This window comes from Entelurus aequoreus, linkage group LG27 (genome assembly GCF_033978785.1).
Source record: "Entelurus aequoreus isolate RoL-2023_Sb linkage group LG27, RoL_Eaeq_v1.1, whole genome shotgun sequence".
In the NCBI taxonomy this organism is placed as follows: Eukaryota; Metazoa; Chordata; class Actinopteri; order Syngnathiformes; family Syngnathidae; genus Entelurus; species Entelurus aequoreus.
In genome coordinates this window covers 38,413,525-38,436,866 of record NC_084757.1, presented here as the reverse complement: position 1 = coordinate 38,436,866, position 23,342 = coordinate 38,413,525, and the positions used below count along the sequence as shown (strand labels likewise).

Here is a 23,342-nt window from a genome sequence, read left to right as displayed (position 1 = left end):
GGCACATCGGCGACTAGCGAGGCGTGTCTCCCACGTTTGATGCCATTCCTGGGAGTCAAAGGTATCCATTTTTGTGTGCGTTAATAAATGCTACCATGTTTTCCAGACTATAGAACGCACCTGTGTATAAACCACACCCACTAAGTTTAAGGGAAAAAAATATTCTCCCTATATTAGTTGCACCGGACTACAATTCGCATATATATATATATATATATATATATATATATATATATATATATATATATATATATATATATATATATATATATATATATATATATATATATATATATATATATATATATGTTGTGAATTGAGTTATTTACACAGAAATGTTTATTTACATACCTTAATTGTTTCCAAACAGAGTCTGTAACAAGGCAGTAAAACGGCTGATCAAACAAAACAGAAGTCATGGTCATGGACCCGCTAGCTGCGCAAGCTAGCTCTCCAATCAGCTAAACAGACTCAATAACTCCACGCTGACGTTTTGGTGACTTTACTGAGGAATTTGTGAAAGTGAAAAACACAAAAAGAATGTAAGTTAATAATACTAACACAGAATCTTGTAAACGTGTTAGCATATTAGCTAATGCTAACGAGGCTAGCTTGGTTACATTATGATAGCAGGTAGAAATATGCATGTAAACACTCCTACAGACATCACACATGGGACACTTCAGTAAGCAAGAATAGTTTTAGTTATATTGTAAACAAAGTGTGAGTCAGAAGGGTTTGGTGTGGAAGAATAAACCCGGCACATCGGCGACTAGCGAGGCGTGTCTCCCACGTTTGATGCCATTCCTGGGAGTCAAAGGTATCCATTTTTATGTGCGTTAATAAATGCTACCATGTTTTCCAGACTATAGAACGCACCTGTGTATAAACCACACCCACTAAGTTTAAGGGAAAAAAATATTGTCCCTATATTAGTCGGACCGGACTACAATTCGCAGATATATATATATATATATATATATATATATATATATATATATATATATATATATATATATATATATATATATATATATATATATATGTTGTGAATTGAGTTATTTACACAGAAATGTTTATTTACATACCTTAATTGTTTCCAAACAGTGTCTGTAACAGGGCAGTAAAACGGATGATCAAACAAAACAGAATTCATGGTCATGGACCCACTAGCTGCGCAAGCTAGCTCTCCAATCAGCTAAACAGACTCAATAACTCCACGCTGACGTTTTGGTGACTTTACTGAGGAATTTGTGAAAGTGAAACAGTAAAAAAAGAATGTAAGTTAATAATATTAACACAGACACTCGTAAACGTGTTAGCATATTAGCTAATGCTAACAACGCTAGCTTGATTACATTGCAATAGCACGTTGTGAAATGAGTTATTCGCACAAATATTTGGTAAATGTTTATTTACATACCTTAATTGTTTCCAAACGGTGTCTGTAACAAGGCAGTAAAACGGATGATCAAACAAAACAGAAGTCATGGTCATGGTCCCGCTAGCTGCGCAAGCTAGCTCTCCAATCAGCTAAACAGACTCAATAACTCCACGCTGACGTTTTGGTGAATTTACTGAGGATTTTGTAAAAGTGAAACATGACAAAAATAATGTAAGTTAATAATACTAACACAGACACTCGTAAATGTATTAGTGTATTAGCACATTAGCTAATGCTAACGACGCTAGCTTGATTACATTACGATAGCACATTGTGAAATGAGTTATTCGCACAAATATTTGGTAAATGTTTATTTACATACCTTAAATGTTACCAAACGGTGTCTGTAACAAGGCAGTAAAACGGCCAATCAAGCAAAACAGAAGTCATGGTCATGGACCCGCTAGCTGCGCAAGCTAGCTCTCCAATCAGCTAAACAGACTCAATAACTCCACGCTGACGTTTTGGTGAATTTACTGAGGAATTTGTGAAACTGAAACAATACAAAAATAATGTAAGTTAATAATACTAACACAGGCACTTGTAAACCTGTTAGCATATTAGCTAATGCTAACGAGGCTAGCTTGATTACATTACGATAGCAGGTAGAAATATGCATGAAAACACTCCAACAGACATCACACATGGGACACTTCAGTAAGTAAGAATAGTTGTAGTTATATTGTAAAACTTACACACGTTGCTTGGAGTGATGAACGAAGAATCCATACGAGTAGAAACGCTATGGATGGCTAGAAGGCGGAACGGCAGTTGTACTTCGGGTTCAAAGCTTTAAAGAGCAGGAAACAGGAATTTGTGAAAGTGAAACAACACAAAAAAGAATGCCCTTGTAAGTTAATAATACTAACACAGAAAACGTGTTAGCATATTAGCTCATGCTAACTTGGTTACATTACGATAGCAGGTAGAAATATGCATGAAAACACTCCTACAGACATCACACATGGGACACTTCAGTAAGTAAGAATAGTTTTAGTTATATTGTAAAACTTACACACGTTGCTCGGAGTGATGGATGAGGAGAAACGCTATGGATGGCGGGAAGACGGAACAACACTCCTACATCCGGTCCAAAACTTTCACTTTCACATTCACCCGGTGAAGGGCGGTGTGGCTCACTCGGAATTCGGTCTGTACTTATAAGAGCACCAACCCATTCCTATGAGTGACCTCACATATTCCAAGGAAGAACCGAACTGTTGCAATTACAGCTACAAGTCCAGTACTTCTTTTGTTGCACCATGGAAAGTGTTATTACTGTAAGTATTGCACTTATAAAGGTTCATTGAAACGTGCATCTTAGTTGTTGTTTTCATCAACATATTTGGAGACGTTGAAATCGCCATGTAAAATGCTAATGCTAATGCATGTCAAAAGCAAAGCCAATGTATATTAGCATCAAGCTAGCACATTTTGGAAATGCGGAGCCTTGCTTTACTTACGTTACTTACGTTCTCTCGTTTATGACATTTAGTTGCAATTGCAGTGGCAAGTCCACAAAGTTAGATGGCAGTAGTGTGTAGTTTATGGGGGTTTTGTTGCACCCTACAAAGTGTTAATACTGTAAGTATTGGACTGTTTGACTGTGACGTGCCTCTTAGTTTTCATGAACACATTTGGAGACGTTGAAATCGCCGCGTAAAATCGCTAATGCTAATCGGTAGCATGTCAACAGCAAAGCCAATGTATATTAGCATCAAACTAGCACATTTTGGAAAAGCGCAACCTTACTTTACTTACTTTTTTGAGTCAACATTTGTCTGTTGAAATTGAAAATGTCGACATTACCTCGAGGTAGTTTGATGGCGTGATCGCCAAGTGTGGGAAACCCCCCCCCCCCCGGCTAAGTTAGCAACCGGGCGTGACGTCACACGTAACTTAGGTCCGGAAACATGGCAGTTGTTGGATGTACGTCAATTCAGATGCTGCCCAAAAAAAGTACAGGTATTCGGTACCATCCCTAAAAATGATACATTAAAGTTCTTACTCTGGCAAACCTTCTTGTGGTTTTGTTTTTCCAGTTTTTCCCCTTTTGAGTTGGAATGATTGTGAACAAATCAATGGATTCATATCCGATTATTCATCACGATTCGGAACATTTTCAAGAATCTATTTGTTCGTACGTCAGCAGCCAAGAGGAGCTTTTGTAACATGTCATAACAAAGTTGTACTAAAAAGTGTACACCAAATGATGTATTGCCAGAATCCATCTTGAATGACATCATCACCACAAGAATGAGAATCCAATTCAAGCGTGACTTGTTGTCGGGTGTCAGCTTCAAACACCGAGGACATTTATTAAACAGACGAGAAGCAAGGAATCCTGCAGAGACAGAGTTCCACTTGGCTCAATGAGGAGAGACGTGTTTTGGGCTGTATTCTAGTTACACATCCAAACTACGTTCTAAAAGTCCTCTATTTATTTGGGAGGTCCCTGTTACATCACTGGAGCTGTCGCTGAGGGAAGAGGGTCATCTCCCGTTAGACACAATATATGATTATACAAAAATGCAAATGTGTTGACGCTGGTGATATCGCCTTGTCTCTGCTCTGTCTGCGTCACGGCGGTGTTCGGCCTTGGCAGCCAGCAGGCCGATCCTGGACACCGACACTGATACCAGACTGGCTTGCAATCTTTTGGATTGCCAGCTTTGCACAGACAAAGAAAAATACCACTTCAGCACAATTGATAATAATTATAGCAACGGCCCTTAAAAGTTGTGTGATAATATATACATCATTATTCTAGCACGGATTCAAGTAGTTTGTTTTTGTCTATTTTAGCCAGACTTCCAACCGTCCAGGGATCTTTTCACAAGCTCCAGATCCGTTCGGAGTCTAATTGGGATGTTTTGTTATGTCCGATCTTTTTGCGTCGCCGTTCAGGTGACACACAAAATGAGGCGGAGCGTGACGCACACGTCTTTACACACGGGTCCACTTCTCTGTGACTTTGTGGCAATGTTCAGGGATTTTCTGCAAACTTCTTCTTCACCAAACTGGAGAAGAATTTCCGCAGTTGTTACTTCGACGTGTTCCGAAGGAAGCAGTCGGCGCTCGTGAGTCCTACAACTAATTGTTTACGCCAGATTTTTACTCCTTTGTTTTTTCGTAAAAGTCTATTTTGGCGGAGAATTATTTATTGATTATTTGTGGACTCTTGACGAGGTTCTGAACTGTCCAGACTGCACACGTATCTGATTGATATCCACATATCACAGAGGTCTTGGTCGGATTTAAATAAAAACAATTAATTCGGAATTGTTCTCTTCAAGTTAACGTGGATACCAATATTTTGGTACAGGTACCAAAATGTATTTCGATACTTTTTCGATATTTTTCTGAATAAAAGGGGAACACAAAAAATGTGATTATTGTCTTTATTGTAACAACAAATGTTAGTGTACATGAAACATATGTTTATTATTGTCATTTAGTCCTTCAATAAAATAGACAACTTGTCTTTTAGTAGTAAGTAAACAAACAAAGACTCCTAATTAGTCGTATGCAGTAACATATTGTGTCATTTATACACCTATTATTTTGTACACATTATGAGGGACAAACTGTAAAAAATTGATTGTTAATCTACTTGTTCATTTACTGTTAATATCTGCTTATTTTCTGTTTGAACATGTTCTATCTACACTTCTGTTCAAATGTAATAATCACTTATTCTTCTCTTCTTTGATACTTGACATTAGTTTTGGATGATACCACACATTTAGGAATGGATGTGATACCAAGTAGTTACAGGATCATACATATTCAAAGTCCTCATGTGTCCAGGGATGTATTTACTGACTTTATAAACATTATATACATTTTTAAAAAAGGAAGAAAGATTTCGTGATGATAAAAAATATCGATGTAATCATAGTAGTATCGACTAGATACGCTCTTGTACTTGGTATCATTACAGTGGATGTCAGGTGTAGATCCACCCATGGCGTTTGTTTACATTGTGACGGTGGTGAGCTATTGTATCCTCCTACGGTGTGTAGTGAAGCACGTTTAGCTATTCCTCCTCCTCCAGTGATAATGATACTTGTGAGAAACGTATTTTATTTGTCGCCATGGAGACCAGGATTAGTGATTTAGAAGTAGCTAAAACAATTCTCACTTACTGAAGTGTCCCATGTGTGATGTCTGTAGGAGTGTTTTCATGCACATTTCTACCTGCTATTGTAATGTAATCAAGCTAGCGCTGTTGGTAATAGCTAATATGCTAACATGCTAACAGGTTTAGCACAGTGTCTGTGTTAGTATTATTAATTTACATTCTTTTTGTGTTGTTTAAATTCACCAAAACGTCAGCGTGGAGTTATTGAGTCTGTTTAGCTGATTGGAGAGCTAGCTTGCGCAGCTAGCGGGTCCATGACCATGACTTCTGTTTTGTTTGATCAGCCGTTTTACTGCCTTGTCACAGACACCGTTTGGCAACAATTAAGGTATGTAAATAAACATTACTATGTAAATAAGTCATTTCACAACATATATATCTGCGACTTATAGTCAGGTGCGACTTATACACGGAAACATATTCTATTTTTCAATGAATAATCATTGATTTGGAATTGAAGAGTTATGGGGTCAAAGGTCACATCCTATTGATGGCGGTGGCAAAGTCGTCAGTGGCGAGGCGGGTATAAACCCAGAGTGGGTAACAGGAAGTTGGCGTCTGCCTGCCTACCTTCCGCTCGGACGTGTGGTAATGGGAGATGGCGTTCCCCCCCCCGCCCCCCTCCCTCCTCCCTAGATTACCTTGGCGAAGCGTGAAGGGGCGTGGCATGTGAGGGTAATTATTTGTGCGCTGCCATCAGCACGGATCAATCAGTCAGGACCAGGCCGCTCGCAGCCATGTGCACCACCTCATGCTGATTGACAGCTTTGGTAATTACACCATTGTACACACCCCCCCTCCCGACACGCGACCCTCCAAGTCGCCAAATGTCCAGCGTCACTTCCTGCGCTCTCACGTTCCAGTGGCCCCTCCCCCGTGGGAAGAACAACATCCGTCCTGCCCAAAAGTCACATGACCGCACGGTGGCGACCGCACGGTCCGAGGCACGGGAACACACGGGAACGCCACACCTGCCCACGGAAGCTCTTTCCACCGTGGGGCAAGACCCTGAATGGCGGCCATACTTTTTGAGGTCGGAGACGTTGGAGGTCCAATTGGTGAATGACCACCCTCAGCGGGCGCCATCTTGGCCTTGTCATCCGTGGACCCCCAATGATCCATCTTTCATTTCTTTGGATTTCATTAAGAATCTTTACAAGTAAAAATCGCGATTCATTAAAAAAAAAACCAAATAAAAAAAAAAAACCAACATATTTTAGAATCTTTACAAGCAAAAATGGCAATTCATTCAAAAAAAAAAAAATAAATAAATAAATAAATACAAACAATTAAAAAAATAAATATATACATATATATATATATATATATATATATATATATATATATATATATATATATATATATATATATATATATATATATATATATTTATTTATTTATTTTTATAAAAATGTTTTTTTAGAAAAATAATAATAAAGTAATATATTTTAGAATCTTTACAAGTAAAAATGGCAATTCATTAAACATAAAAAAAAAAATAAAATAAAAAAAAAAAAAAAATATATATATATATATATATATATATATATATATATATATATATATATAAATTTATATTTTATTTTTAAAAAAATACATTTTCTATTTTTTGGAATAGATTAAGTTAAGTTAAGTTAAAGTACCAATGATTGTCACACACACACACACTAGGTGTGGCGAAATTATTCTCTGCATTTGACCCATCACCCTTGATCACCCCCTGGGAGGTGAGGGGAGCAGTGAGCAGCAGCGGTGGCCGCGCCCGGGAATCATTTTTGGTGATTCAACCCCCAATTCCAACCCTTGATGCTGAGTGCCAAGAATCTTTACAAGTAAGAATCACATTCATTCCAAAATCTATTTAATTTTTTAAAAAGTTTTAAATCGATTTTAGAATTTTCAGAACTGAATTCCCATTTTATGTTTATTTTTTAAGTCGATTTTTGATTTTTTTTTTAAATCGATTAAGAATCTTTACAAGATTCGCGATTCGTTCCAAAATGTATTTAGGAGTGTCATATCTATTTACATTTTTTTAAATGTTTTTAAATCGATTTTGGATTTTTTTGGAATTGATTAAGAATCTTTACAAGTAAAAATCTCGATTAATTCAAAAATATATATACATATTTTTTAAATACATTTTCTATTTTTTGGAATAGATTAAGAATCTTTACAAGTAAGAATCGCAATCATTCCAAAATCTATTTAATTCCATCCATCCATTTCCTACCGTTTGTCCCTTTCGGGGTGGCGGGGGTGCTGAAGCCTATCTCAGCTGAATTGGGGCGGAAGGCGGCGTACACCCTGGACAAGTCGCCACCTCATCACAGGGCCAACACAGATAAACAACATTCACACACTAGGGACCATTTCATTGTTTTTAAAAATGTCATCGATTTTAGATTATTTGGAATTGATTAAGAATCTTTATAAGTAAAAATCGCAATTCATTCAAAAATCGATTGACATTTTATGTTTATTTTTTAAATCGATTTTAGATTTTTTTGGAATCGTTTAAGAATCTTTACAATAATCGCGATTCATTCCAAAATGTATTTAGGGGTGTCATATCTATTTACATTTTTTTTAAATGCTTTTAAATCGATTTTGGATATTTTTGGAACTGATAAACAATTTTTGCAAGTAAAAAGCCAGATTATTCAAAAATATATATATATATTTTTTTTAAATACATTTTCTATTTTTTGGAATAGATTAAGAATCTTTACAAGTAAGAATCTCATTCATTCCAAAATTTATTTACTTGTTTAAACATTTTTTAAATCAATTTTAGATTTTTTGGAACTGATTAAGAATCTTTACAAGTAAAAATCGCAATTAATTCAAAAAACTATTTACATGTTATGTTTATTTTTTAAATCGATTTTTGATTTTTTTGGAATCGATTAGGAATCTTTACAAGAATCGCGATTCATTCCAAAATGTATTTAGGGGTGTCATATTTTTGGAATTGACTAAGAATCTTTACAAGTAAAAATCCTGATTAATGTAAAAAGATATATATATATATATATATATATATATATATATATATATATATATATATATATATATATATATATATATATATATATATATATATATATATATATATATATATATATATATATATATATATATATATATATATATATATATATATATATATTTAAGTACATTTAAATTTTTTGGAATCTATTAAGAATCTTAATAAGTAAGAATTGCATTCATTCCAAAATCTATTTAATTGTTTAAAAAAAAAAAAAAAGTTTATGTTTTGAATACATTTTTGATTTTTTGGAACTGATTAAGAATCTTTACAAGTAAATATCGCAATTCCTTCAAAACCCGATTTACATTTTTGGTTTATTTTTTAAATCGATGTTTGATTTTTTATGGAATCGTTTAAGAATCTTTACAAGAATCACGATTCTTTCGGAAAAAAAAATAAAATTTTAGAGTTTTTTTAATCGATTAAGAATCTTTACAAGTAATAATCGCGAGTCATTCAAAAATCTATTTAAGTAAAAAACATTTTTTTAAATCGATTTTAGATATTTTTAATCGATTAAGAATCTTTACAAGAATTGCGATTCATTTAAAATCGACAGTGAATATTTATGGACGTCACTGGTCAAATGTGCACGGTACATATGTATGTTTACATGTACATATGCATGTATACATACATATGTACATGTATACATGTACATACTGTATGTATGTATACATACTTTCCAAGATGGCTGCGCTTCAGAGCAGCGGCTTCGTGCGAACGCTCCTGGAAGTGTGGACCGATTTGGCAAAAATACCCCTCAATTCAGTCAATTTCATGGCTGGCTCACAGCGTGTTCACTCCGTGATCACTTACGACCGACTTACGATTCTGGATGTGGAGAGATCGGGCCATTTTGGGCTGATAGATGCGTGTACGATGGACCTGCTCGCTAGCTTGGGAATTCTTCGCGAGCTACATCCAGCAGTGGCCTTTGAAGCAGCGGCGTCCACTACCAGCGGAGACCGTCAGCGAAAGAGACGTAAGCGATGCGCTCGGAAGCAGAAGCGGGGGTGTCGGGCGGGGCTAACAACAAAGCTAAATGCTTTGTTGTTAGCGGGGCTAACGAAAAAGCTAAATGCTAATCCACAAAGAAGCGCTAATAAGGAGTCTGTTAAGCTAGAACTAGCCAGCGCCAGGCTGGATAATCCCTGCACACATAGCAATTCTTCTAGAATAATATACAACTCACATAATGTTTTTTCTGCGTCAGAGCAGCATTTTACTGAGGTGGCAAACAATCTAAAAATTCCTGTCATATCAATTCCTAGATATGGTCGAAATTATTTAAAGTGCACTATGCATAATAAACGTAACATTATTAATATTGCTACTACGGATACTTTCAACAAAAACTCCTCAAAACAGCCCACTACCTATAATATGGGCTTTTTAAACATAAGGTCATTGTCTTCCAAAACGTTATTAGTTAATGAAGTCATCAGAGACAACAATCTTGATGTCGTTGGTTTAGCCGAGACCTGGCTCAAACCAGACGAATTTTTTGCGCTGGGTGAGGCGTCTCCTCCTGGCTATGCGGGAACGCATATTGCCCGCCCCATTAAAAGGGGTGGGGGTGTTGCACTAATATACAACAAAAACTTTAGCCTTACCTCGGACCTAAATAATAAATATAACTCGTTTGAGGTGCTCACTATGAGGTTTGTCACACCGCTGCCTCTCCACCTGGCTGTCATCTACCGCCCCCCTGGGCCCTATTCAGACTTTATCAATGAATTTTCAGAGTTCGTTGCTGATCTAGTGACGCACGCCGACAATATAATCATAATGGGAGACTTTAACATCCATATGAATACCCCATCGGACCCTCCATGCGTGGCGCTCCAGACTATAATTGATAGCTGTGGTCTTACACAAATAATAAATGAACCCACGCATCGCAACGGTAATACGATAGATCTAGTGCTTGTCAGGGGTGTCACCACCTCTAAAGTTACGATACTCCCGTACACTAAAGTAATGTCCGATCATTACCTTATAAAATTCGAAGTTCTGACTCATTGTCAACAAACTAATAATAATAATAATAACTACTATAGCAGCCGCAACATTAATGCTGCCACAACGACGACTCTTACTGACCTACTGCCTTCAGTAATGGCATCATTCCCAAATTATGTGGGCTCTATTGATAACCTCACTAACAACTTTAACGACGCCCTGCGCGACACCATTGATATTGTAGCACCGCTAAAGCTAAAAAGGGCCCCTAAAAGGCGCACCCCATGGTTTACAGAAGAAACTAAAGCCCAGAAATTATCATGTAGAAAGCTGGAACGCAAATGGCGTGCGACTAAACTTGAGGTTTTCCATCAAGCATGGAGTGATAGTTTAATAACTTATAAACGCATGCTTACCTCAGCTAAAGCTAAATATTACTCAAATCTCATCCACCTCAACAAAAATGATCCTAAATTTTTGTTTAGTACAGTAGCATCGCTAACCCAACAAGGGACTCCTCCCAGTAGCTCCACCCACTCAGCAGATGACTTTATGAATTTCTTTAATAAGAAAATTGAACTCATCAGAAAAGAGATTAAAGACAATGCATCTCAGCTACAACTGGGTTCTATTAACACAAATACGACTGTATATACGACGGACATTGCCCTCCAAAATAGTTTCTCTCTCTTTGATGAAATAACATTGGAGGAATTGTTAAAATGTATAAATGGGACAAAACAAACAACATGTTTACTTGACCCAATTCCTGGGAAACTTATCAAGGAGCTTTTTGTTTTATTAGGTCCATCAGTGTTAAATATTATAAACCTATCACTTTCCTCTGGTACTGTTCCTCTAGCATTCAAAAAAGCGGTTATTCATCCTCTGCTCAAAAGACCTAACCTCGATCCTGACCTCATGGTGAACTACCGGCCGGTGTCCCACCTACCGTTTATCTCGAAAATTCTCGAAAAAATTGTCGCACAGCAGCTAAATGAACACTTAGTGACTAACAATCTCTGTGAACCTTTTCAATCCGGTTTCAGGGCAAATCACTCTACGGAGACAGCCCTCGCAAAAATGACTAATGATCTATTGCTGACGATGGATTCTGATGCTTCATCTATGTTGCTGCTTCTTGATCTTAGCGCCGCTTTCGATACTGTTGATCATAATATTTTATTAGAGCGTATCAAAACGCGTATTGGGATGTCAGACTTAGCCTTGTCTTGGTTTAACTCTTATCTTACTGACAGGATGCAGTGCGTCTCCCATAACAATGTGACCTCGGACTATGTCAAGGTAACGTGCGGAGTTCCCCAGGGTTCGGTTCTTGGCCCTGCACTCTTTAGTATTTACATGCTGCCGCTGGGTGACATCATACGCAAGTACGGTGTTAGCTTTCACTGTTATGCTGATGACACCCAACTCTACATGCCCCTAAAGCTGACCAACACGCCGGACTGTAGTCAGCTGGAGGCGTGTCTTAATGAAATTAAACAATGGATGTCCGCTAACTTTTTGCAACTCAACGCTAAGAAAACGGAAATGCTGATTATCGGTCCTGCTCAACACCAACATCTATTTAATAATACCACCTTAACATTTGACAACCAAACAATTAAACAAGGAGACTCGGTAAAGAATCTGGGTATTATCTTCCACCCAACTCTCTCGTTTGAGTCACACATTAAGAGTGTTACTAAAACGGCCTTCTTTCATCTCCGTAATATCGCTAAAATTCGTTCCATTTTGTCCACAAGCGATGCTGAGATCATTATTCATGCGTTCGTTACATCTCGTCTCGATTACTGTAACGTATTATTTTCGGGCCTCCCTATGTCTAGCATTAAAAGATTACAGTTGGTACAAAATGCGGCTGCTAGACTTTTGACAAAAACAAGAAAGTTTGATCATATTACGCCTATACTGGCTCACTTGCACTGGCTTCCTGTGCACCTAAGATGCGACTTTAAGGTTTTACTACTTAGGTATAAAATACTACACGGTCAAGCTCCTGCCTATCTTGACGATTGTATTGTACCATATGTCCCGACAAGAAATCTGCGTTCAAAGAACTCCAGCTTATTAGTGATTCCCAGAGCCAAAAAAAAGTCTGCGGGCTATAGAGCGTTTTCTATTCGGGCTCCAGTACTCTGGAATGCCCTCCCGGTAACAGTTAGAGATGCTACCTCAGTAGAAGCATTTAAGTCTCATCTTAAAACTCATTTGTATACTCTAGCCTTTAAATAGACTCCCTTTTTAGACCAGTTGATCTGCCGTTTCTTTTCTTTTCTTTTCTATTCTGCTCCGGGGTGGACCGCTAGCCTGTCCATCAGATGGGGACATCTCTACGCTGCTGACCCGTCTCCACTCGGGATGGTTCCCGCTGGCCCCACCATGGACTGGACTTTCGCTGATGTGTTGGACTTTCACAATATTATGTCAGACCCACTCGACACCGAGGATGTCGTTGTGGCTTGTACAGCCCTTTGAGACACTTGTGATTTAGGGCTATATAAATAAACATTGATTGATTGATTGATTGATGTACACATGTAAGTATACATGTACATATGTATGTATACATGTACATAAGTATATGCACAGTACATATGTATATATACATGTATACATACATATACATACATATGTACATGTATACATGTACATATGTATGTTTACATGTACATATGTATGTAGACATACATATGTACATGTATACATGTACATATGTATGTTTACATGTACATATGTATGTAGACATACATATGTACATGTATACATGTACATATGTATGTGCACAGTACATATGTATGTATACATGTACATATGTATGTAAACATACATATACATACATATGTACATGTATAAATGTACATATATATGTATGTATGTATGTATACATACAGTACATATGTACATGTATACATATGTATGTATACATGTACATGTGTATGTATACATGTACATATGCATGTATAAATGTACATGTGTATGTATACATGTACATATGTACATGTATACATACATGTATGTACATATGTATGTATAGATGTACATATGTACGTATAGATGTACATATGTATGTATACATGTACATATGTGTATAGATGTACATGTGAATGTATACATGTACATATGTACATGTATACATACATATGTATGTACATATGTATGTATAGATGTACACTAATCCCAGTGCACTGAGGTAAGTATTTAGTTTGAAACTCAGGAATGTGTTAAAAGTGCAGCAAACATTCACTGACTGACGTGCGAACATCAACTTAGCATCAACACTTGACTTTATTTGAAAGCACTCACACACCCGAAAAGGAGTCGATGGAAGCAGAGTTGATTTGGTGTCGTCCCATAAACACTTTTTGTTGACTCAGCAATAGTTGCTTCACTCACGCTGTTAAAAGGTTATTTTTATTTCCAGTTTTAGGGGAAAACACAACATTTGATTTGTGTTGTTCTCTTTTTCTGTAAACTGTCGAATAAACATGTTTAAAAATAATAATAATAATAATAATAATAATAATAATAATAATAATAATAATAATAATAATAATAATAATAATACAGCAGGTCAATAAAATATACAAGATGTGTAATTGTTATGTTCATGTCGTTTTTATGAATGAAAATTACAGTGAAATTAATTGAAAAAAATAAATAATATATTATAATTACTATTATATGATAGTTTATGATTATTAATATATCCATCCATCCATTTTCTACTGCTTGTCCTTTACAGGGTGGTGGGGTGGGGGGTGCTGGAGCTTATCCCAGCTGCATTCGGGCGGAAGGCGGGGTACACCTTGGACAAGTCAAATTATTATTATATAGAACATGTAATAAAATGATAATAAAAACATGTAATAAAGCAAGTCATAGTGTGATTAATTTGATTTAAGAATGTTTTTGTTTGACAGCATTAGTTGATCTAAAATAAACAAGATGTCATCACTTTATTATGTTTATCATCCAATGAAAACTAACTTCAATAACAAAAACAACAAAGCCGAATTTGTTGGATCTGTTTATTTTTGTGCTTTGCTGTCTTGAAAAAAAAATAACTACATGTTAAAATTCAACACAAATATCTTTCAAATGGACAATCCGTAAAAATAAAACAACAATAAAACAAACAGGAGTTAATAATAATACATTTTCTTTCTTTTTTTTTTTAGTTTGTATTGGACTTGATTTAATTGGAAATGAGAATAAATGGATATTAATTTCAATCAATAATGTGGTATTTCATGCTTTAGGTTGAAGGAAAATAAAATAAAATAAAAATGACTGCGAAAGTTTTCTTATTTCTCTTCTTCCCCAACAATAACCCAAGTGCATGCTGGGAGCATGCACTCTATCCCAGCATGCACTTGGGGTCACCACCTTCACTTCTTGCACTAAAAAGTGCATTCAAAGGCTTTTATATAGGACTTTTTGTGTTTTATTCCCACGTGTGTTGTTTTCTTCCTTTTGTTTTATTTTAGTGATAAAAAAAAGCAATTTTGGTTGAAAAGCGGGTTGACTTTTTTATTCTTTTCAATTCACTTCAATCGAATGATTCACCTTTGTCCTCTGGAATAATTATACTTTAGTAAAAATAACATTTTTAATTTGCGTGTCTTTTTTTCCCTCCATGTTTTATCAAATATTGAACTTTTTTTTTTTATTATTATCAACGCCGAAAATGAGCATTTGTGTTTCATCGGGCAATTCAAAAGTATTTCCGGAATGTCAATGGAGCAAATGATTAGGACTTGATTGACAGCCTAAATGACGCGACTGTGCGCGTGCACGTGGCCGAGGGTGCGAGGTGACACGCGTTTCCCGCCAAGAGAACAACGGAACGTAAGGATGCAAAATAAATAAATACATCTAAAACTTAATTATTATTTAGAATTGTACAAAAATGTGTTGTTTAGAATCTTATTTCAGTCATTACAGGTTAAATATTGACTCTATGTTTTTACAAAATAAAATGTTATTTCTTCCCTGCAATGAAATGGAGTATATTATATTTGCTCTGTCGCCCCCTTGTGGACAAGCCGAGCATCGCCTCGTCACCCGCGGACTCTCCGCTAAATCCCGCTGTCACATTTCAAATTAAAACTGAAGTCAATATAAAGTATTAACTTCTGTCATTTGACTATATTTCACTTTATTTGATGTCACGCTCGTGTTTATGTTTGGTTTGAGGAGCATTTAAATTCTGAATAAGAACATATTTACAAACTGAGGGGGGAAAAAAAACAAAAAACATTTATAAAGGAGATTTAACTTCCATGAACAATAATAAAAACATTTGTGAGAATGATAAGAAACGAGAAATTAGATTATTTTGATGGACATAAATGAATTCTAGCAGCTCGGTGGTGAATTGAAGGCCTCCAGGAGGACTGCAAATAAAATAATGTGTCGTGTTTACATTTCTAACATCACAACATTCTTATGGAAATAATTTATAATCACATTGTTGAGTCCCTTCAGAGTTTGTTGGACACTGAAACAGAAGAAAAGCAGGAAAGTGCACAAGGAAAAATAAACTTTGAATAACAGATGACATGAACAGTAATAAAATAACAGTAATAGCAATAGAAAAGAACAGTAATAATATAAAATAACAGTAATAACAATATAAAAGAACAGTAATAATATAAAATAACAATACAAATATACAAGAACAGTAACAATATAAAAGAACAGTAACAACAATGTAAAATAACAGTAATAATATCAAATAACAGTAATAAAAATACAAAAGAACAGTAATAACTATATAACAGAACAGTAATAATAGTAAAAAAGAACAGTAACAACGATGTAGAATAACAGTAATAATATAAAAGAACAATAATAACAATACAAAATAACAGTATTAACAAAATAAAATAACAATAACAATACAAAACAGTATTATTAAAAGAACAATAGTAACAATATACAAGGACAGTAACAACAATATAAAAGAACAGTAATAACAATACAAAATAACAGTATTCACATAATAAAATAACAATAATAACAATACAAAATAACAGTATTAAGAAAATAAAATAACAGTATTAACAATACAAAAGAACAGTAATGACAATGTAAAAGAACAGTAATAATATAAAATAATAATAACAATACAAAATAACAGTATTAACAAAATAAAATAACAGTAATAACAATACAAAAGAACAGTATTAACAAAGTAAAAGAACAGTAATAATATAAAATAACAATAATAACAATACAAAATAACAGTATGACAATATAACAGAACAGTAAGAATAATGTAAAATAACAGTAATGATATAAAATAACAATAATAACAATATAAAAGAACAGTGAGAAGAATGTAAAAGAACAATAACAACAGTACAAAAGAAGAGTAAATATTAAAAAGGTGTGGCAGTGAAGTGTTGTTGCAGCTGGACTAATTAGCAGGACCTTCCTCCCGCGTGGACCTGCAGAGAACATCAGCAGTCTTTCAAATGACGACATTACAAGCATTTCTTACCATCCAACTTCTTCTTCTACTCGTCCTGTAAAACACTACAGAAAGTCGTTTTGCCTTTTTTTTGTCTTTCTTTTCTTTTCTTTTCTTTTCTTTTCTTTTCTTTTCTTTTCTTTTCTTTCTTTCTGCGGCGCGTTGACGACGTGAATGTGCGGCCTGACTGCGCGCTGGAAGACTTTTCTGCGGCCGACCTGCTCCACGCTGATTGGCTGATTGGCTGACCCCCCCCTCACCCCCCCTCCCGCGCTCAGCCAATGGCGGGGGGAGGGGGGGGGTGTATGATGATGATGATGATGATGATGATGATGAAGAGGTACAAGGAGTGTTGGGCTGTTTATTACAAAAGAAGAAAATATTAATCCCCCCCCCCTCCTCCCGCCCCGTGACGTCATCACAGGAAGTGATTGTAGCGCACTTAGCAGCAAAAAGAACGCAGAAGTCCGACGCGCGCGAGTCAGCCTCATGCGCGCCGCGTCGTGCGCAACAAACTTTGGCAGCGCCAAGTTGACGCCGAGCGCAGGAGAGGAAGAAGAGGAAGAAGAAGAAGAAGAAGAAGAAGAAGAAGAAGAAGAAGAAGAAGAAGAAGAAGAAGAAGAAGAAGAAGAAGAAGAAGATGCGCTGAACGTCAACTGGGACTCGTGGATTTAAACTTCCTGCGTGGTTTTATTTGCTTCCTTTCTTCATTTCTCCCCTTTGGCGCGCGGCGTGGACGCGGAGCGCAGAGCGCAGGCGGCGCGATGACGTCCCGCTAACATGGAGATGGAGGCAAGCAGCGGCTCCAGCTTCGGGATTGACACCATCTTGTCCGGCGCGCCGAGCGCCCTCATGAACGCCGCCGACTTCCGGCTGGCGGACTTCCGCCGGCAGGACACGCCGTCGCCGCCCTGCTCGGACACGGACGCGGCGGGCACCGCGCCCTCGTCGCCCGACGCGCTCTCGGAGCAGGCGGCGGCGGGCGAGGACGCGCAGGCGGCGGCGCGGGACGGCGGCCTCGCGCAACACGCGCACCTCCTGCACCCGCACCACCGCCACCTGCACGCGCACCTGCACACGCTCCCCCTGGCCGTGGCGGCCGGCGGCGCCCCGCGGAGTGTCACCTCCTCCTTCCTCATCAAGGACATTCTGGGGGACGGCAAGCCGCTCGCCGCCTGCGCGCCTTACAGCACCAGCGTGCCGTCGCCCAAGCCAGAGAGCGCGGCAGCGGCGGCCGCGGCGGCGGCGGCGGCGGCGGCCGACGGCTTCCGGCCCAAGCTGGAGCACGACGAGGCCCGCGGGAAGCTGGAGCGGCGGGACGACCTCCTGCACGGCGACGGCAAGTGCAACGGTAATGGAGCGATTCGGGAGACGATTGATACCACGCCTGCCCTGGAATTATTCACACACCCTTTTTTCCTGCAGTGGACATTTATGTCACCCGGACCCAAGAAATACACCTAGAAATGTCCACTACACAGGACATTTCTTCAAAGGAATAAACCTGTAAATGTCCACTACAGAGGACATTTTATGAAAAGAATGCACCTGTAAATGTCCACTACAGAGGACATCTATAAGTGCATTTATAGCTCTACTTATTTTAATAAATGTCCTCTGCAGTGGACATTTACAGGTCTATTCCTTACATTAAATGTCCTCTGTAGTGGACATTTATAAGTCTATTTTTTTAATCAAATGTCCTGTGTAATGGACGTTTGTATATTTCTTTCATCAAATGTCCTCTGTAGTGGACATTTATAGGTTTACTTCTTTCATCAAATGTCCTCTGTAGTGGACATTTATAGGTCTATTTTTTTAATCCAATGTCCTCTATAGTGGACATTTACAGGTCTACTTCTTGTATAAATGTCCACTACAGAGGGCATTTGATGAAATAAATATAAATGTCCATTACAGAGGACATTTGATTTAAAAAAAAGACCTATAAATGTCCACTACAGAGGACATTTGATGAAAGAAGTAGACCTATACATGTCCACTACAGTGGACATTTGATGACCAAAAAATTGACTTATAAATGTCCACTACAGAGGACATTTGATAAAATAAATAGACCTACACATGTTCACTACAGAGGACATTTGATTAAAAAAAATAGACCTATAAATGTCCACTACAGAGGACATTTAATGAAAGAAGTAGACCTATACATGTCCACTACAGTGGACATTTGATGACAAAAAAATTGACTTATAAATGTCCACTACAGAGGACATTTGATAAAATAAATAGACCTACACATGTTCACTACAGAGGACATTTGATTAAAAAAAATAGACCTATAAATGTCCACTACAGAGGACATTTAATGAAAGAAGTAGACCTATACATGTCCACTACAGAGGACATTTGATGACAAAAAAAAATTGACTTATAAATGTCCACTACAGAGGACATTTGCTAAAATAAATAGACCTGTAAATGTCCACTACAGAGGACATTAAATGTCCACTATTGCTTGCACGGCGACGTCAAGTGCAACGATAATGGATCGATTCGGGAGACGATTGATACCACGCCTGGATTTATTGACCCCCTTTTCTTTTTTTTTGCCCTCCCGCCTTATGAATAATGTGGCCGCTCTATGATTGTAGGCAGCAATATGACTAATGTGGCCGCTCTATGATTGTAGGCAGCAAGGAGGAGAGATCTGCGCTATGATTGTAGGCAGCAATGAGGAGAGATCTGTACTATGATTGTAGGCAGCAAGGAGGAGAGATCTGCGCTATGATTGTAGGCAGCAATGAGGAGAGATGACTAATGTGGCCGTTCTATGATTGTAGGCAGCAATGAGGAGAGATGACTAATGTGGCTGCGCTATGATTGTAGGCAGCAAGGAGGAGAGATCTGCGCTATGATTGTAGGCAGCAAGGAGGAGAGATCTGCTCTATGATTGTAGGCAGCAAGATGACTAATGTGGCCGCTGTATGATTGTAGGCAGCAAGATGACTAATGTGGCCGTCCTATGATTGTAGGCAGCAAGGAGGAGAGATCTGCGCTATGATTGTAGGCAGCAAGGAGGAGAGATCTGCTCTATGATTGTAGGCAGCAAGATGACTAATGTGGCCGCTGTATGATTGTAGGCAGCATGATGACTAATGTGGCCGTCCTATGATTGTAGGCAGCAAGGAGGACGCGGAGCGGGAGATCTCCAGCAGCCGCGACAGTCCTCCGGCGCGCACCAAGAAGCCGCGCAAGGCGCGCACGGCCTTCACGGACCATCAACTCAACCAGCTGGAGCGAAGCTTCGAGAGACAAAAGTACTTGAGCGTGCAGGACCGCATGGACTTGGCGGCCGCCCTCAACCTCACCGACACGCAGGTCAAGACCTGGTACCAGAACCGACGGTACGAGACTCCCTTTTTTCTTTTCTTTTTTACGCCTTTTGTCCGGGCCATAACTCAATAAGTGCAATGAATCGAATTCGTGAAGGTTATGCTAATATATTCCAATCATTCCAATCATTCATTGAATAAAATAACATTTTAAAAGTCGCCGGAGGTGAAAACGTGAACGAAAATATAATTGCGTCCATTTTATTCTCGTGATTTAATGATATATAAATACACTGTGATTGTTTAATACATGAGAATAATAATGATATATTTTTCATGTTTGACTTTATATTCCACAATCGTCGTTTTACATGACGTGAATGAAAACGAATAACTGCACAATAATGCAAGAATTACGTCTACGATGTCGTTATTACACATTAATATGCAACATGATTTCTTTTCTTTTTCAAAACTTTACAATAAAATGTTTTTTTTGTTTTTTTTTATATTGTAACTTGCTTATGAAAACACATTTAGAGTGGCGGGAAAATAATAAATATATATCTTTAAAAAATGACGAAGGGTGGAAGTTATTAAATATATAAAACTATTAATTAACTGAAAATATTGAAAATGTATAAAACATTTATCGGGGAAAAAGTGAAATATGCCAAATGTTTTGTTCTTTTCTGTTGCTGCTGCATTTATTACATGAATTATATGCATATACATGTATATTTATTACATGTATTATATGTATATACATGTATATTTATTACATGTATTATATGCATATACATGTATGTTTATTACATGTATTATATGCATATACATGTATATTTATTACATGTATTATATGTATACATGTATATTTATTACATGTATTATATGTATACATGTATATTTATTACATGTATTATATGCATATACATGTATATTTATTACATGTATTATATGCATATACATGTATGTTTATTACACGTATTATATGCATATACATGTATATTTATTACATGTATTATATGTATAAATGTACATTTATTACATGTATTATATGTATACATGTATATTTATTGCATGTATTATATGTATATACATGTTTTAAATGTATATTTATTACTTGTATTAAACATGTTTTAAATGTAAGAAAAAGCATAAAACTACAAAACATTTGACATGTATTTATTGGACAAAAACAGGCGTGTGTTGTTCTGCTGCTGCATGTTGTCATTTATTCAATATTTGCATGAAAAAAAACCAAAAATATATATGTATGAAAGCATTTATTAAACATTCATTTATCGGAAAAAAAGATGATATGTAGAAAAACATGTTTGTTTTTTTTCCCATGGATGCTGCAGGGTGGCATTTATGAAACATTTATAAATATGTAAAACTTTGGGAAAAATAAATAAATGAATGTATAAAATGTATAAAACATGTGTTTCTCGAAGAAAGATTAAATATACATAAATATGTTTTTGTACTGCCGCTGCAGGGTGGAATTAATTAAACTTTGGTTTTTAATATATAGAACTTAGTGTAATGTATAAACATGTATTTCTTGAAAAAAGATCAAACATTTATATATTATTGCTTCAGTGTGGAATTTATCAACCATTTTTTAATGTATAAAAGTTAGTATATATATATATATATAAAATGTATAAACATGTATTTCTTGAAAAAAGACTAAATATACAAACGTGTTCTTTTCTGTTGCTGCTGCGGGGGGGGGGGGGGGGGGAATTTATTACAAATAAAAACGAAAAAATCTAAATCAAGTGTATAAAACATTTATTTTTGAAAAAGGATGAAATCTATAAAAATGTTTTTTTTCTTTTTCTAATGCTAATAATTTGTTTCACTTTGCCGATTTAAAAACGACAAAAAGCAAATAATGTTTAAACGGAATGAAAGAATGAACGTTTAAAAAGAACATATTGAAAAAGTACGACAGATGGAATAACTTGATGAAGAAGAAAAGTGAGAGTAGAAGATGATGACGTGAGCATGAGTTGTGAGTGTCATTAAGACGTGTGGTGTCCCGCGATGATGACGTGTCAATGAGTGTCATTAAGGCGTGTGGTGTCCCGCGATGATGACGTGTCAATGAGTGTCATTAAGGCGTGTGGTGTCCCGCGATGATGACGTGAGCATGAGTGTGATTAAGGCGTGTGGTGTCCCGCATGCAGGACCAAGTGGAAGCGTCAGACGGCGGTGGGTCTGGAGCTTCTGGCCGAGGCCGGCAACTACTCGGCCCTGCAGAGAATGTTCCCGTCGCCCTACTTCTACCACCCCAACCTGCTGGGCTCCGTGGACGGCGGCTCGGCGGCAGCGGCGGCGGCGGCGGCGGCCATGTACAGCAGCATGTACCGGACTCCTTCCGCGCCGCACCCGGGCCTGCAGAGGCCGCTGGTGCCGCGGGTGCTCATCCACGGCCTGGGCCCCGGGGGCCAGCCGGCACTCAACCCCATGGCCGGGCCACCGCGGTAGAGGAGACGACGTGAGTAACCGATGCCGGGACACGAGAACTATTTCCCCGCGGAGGAAGAACACACAAAAACAAAACAAGACTTTCCGGAAGTGAGAGGAGCTATTTAACACTTCCGGTGTCTGATTGTCCGTTTGTTTGTCTTTTGTACAAATCCACTTATTAGCAAATAAACATGAAAGTTTATTATTAGATGGAGAAGAATGAATAAAGAAGTAATGATACGAATGAAAACTCTCTTTTTTAACATCAGCAAACTTTTACACTTTCTAATCGACATTTGTGCAAATATTGGATTTGTGTTGTCAACAATAATAATAATAATAATTATTATTATTATTACGCGCGCTTTTTTATCTGCTGCACGTGCAAATATTCTCATTTATGTCAGACTTTGATGAGATGTTGTTCATAGGCGTGACTACATCATTTGATACAT

The 23,342-nt window shown here is 37.2% G+C and overlaps 1 protein-coding gene across 1 annotated transcript; it reads left to right on the top strand.

Moving 5' to 3' along the window:
• Window positions 1-17,573: 17,573 nt before the first annotated feature.
• barhl2 (BarH-like homeobox 2) lies at window positions 17,574-23,123 on the top strand. The gene is made up of 3 exons (XM_062039547.1): window positions 17,574-18,458; window positions 20,253-20,478; window positions 22,605-23,123. Exons 1-3 carry the CDS (start codon window positions 17,888-17,890, stop codon window positions 22,903-22,905), a joined length of 1,098 nt encoding a protein of 365 aa, XP_061895531.1. The 5' UTR covers window positions 17,574-17,887; the 3' UTR covers window positions 22,906-23,123.
• Window positions 23,124-23,342: the final 219 nt, after the last annotated feature.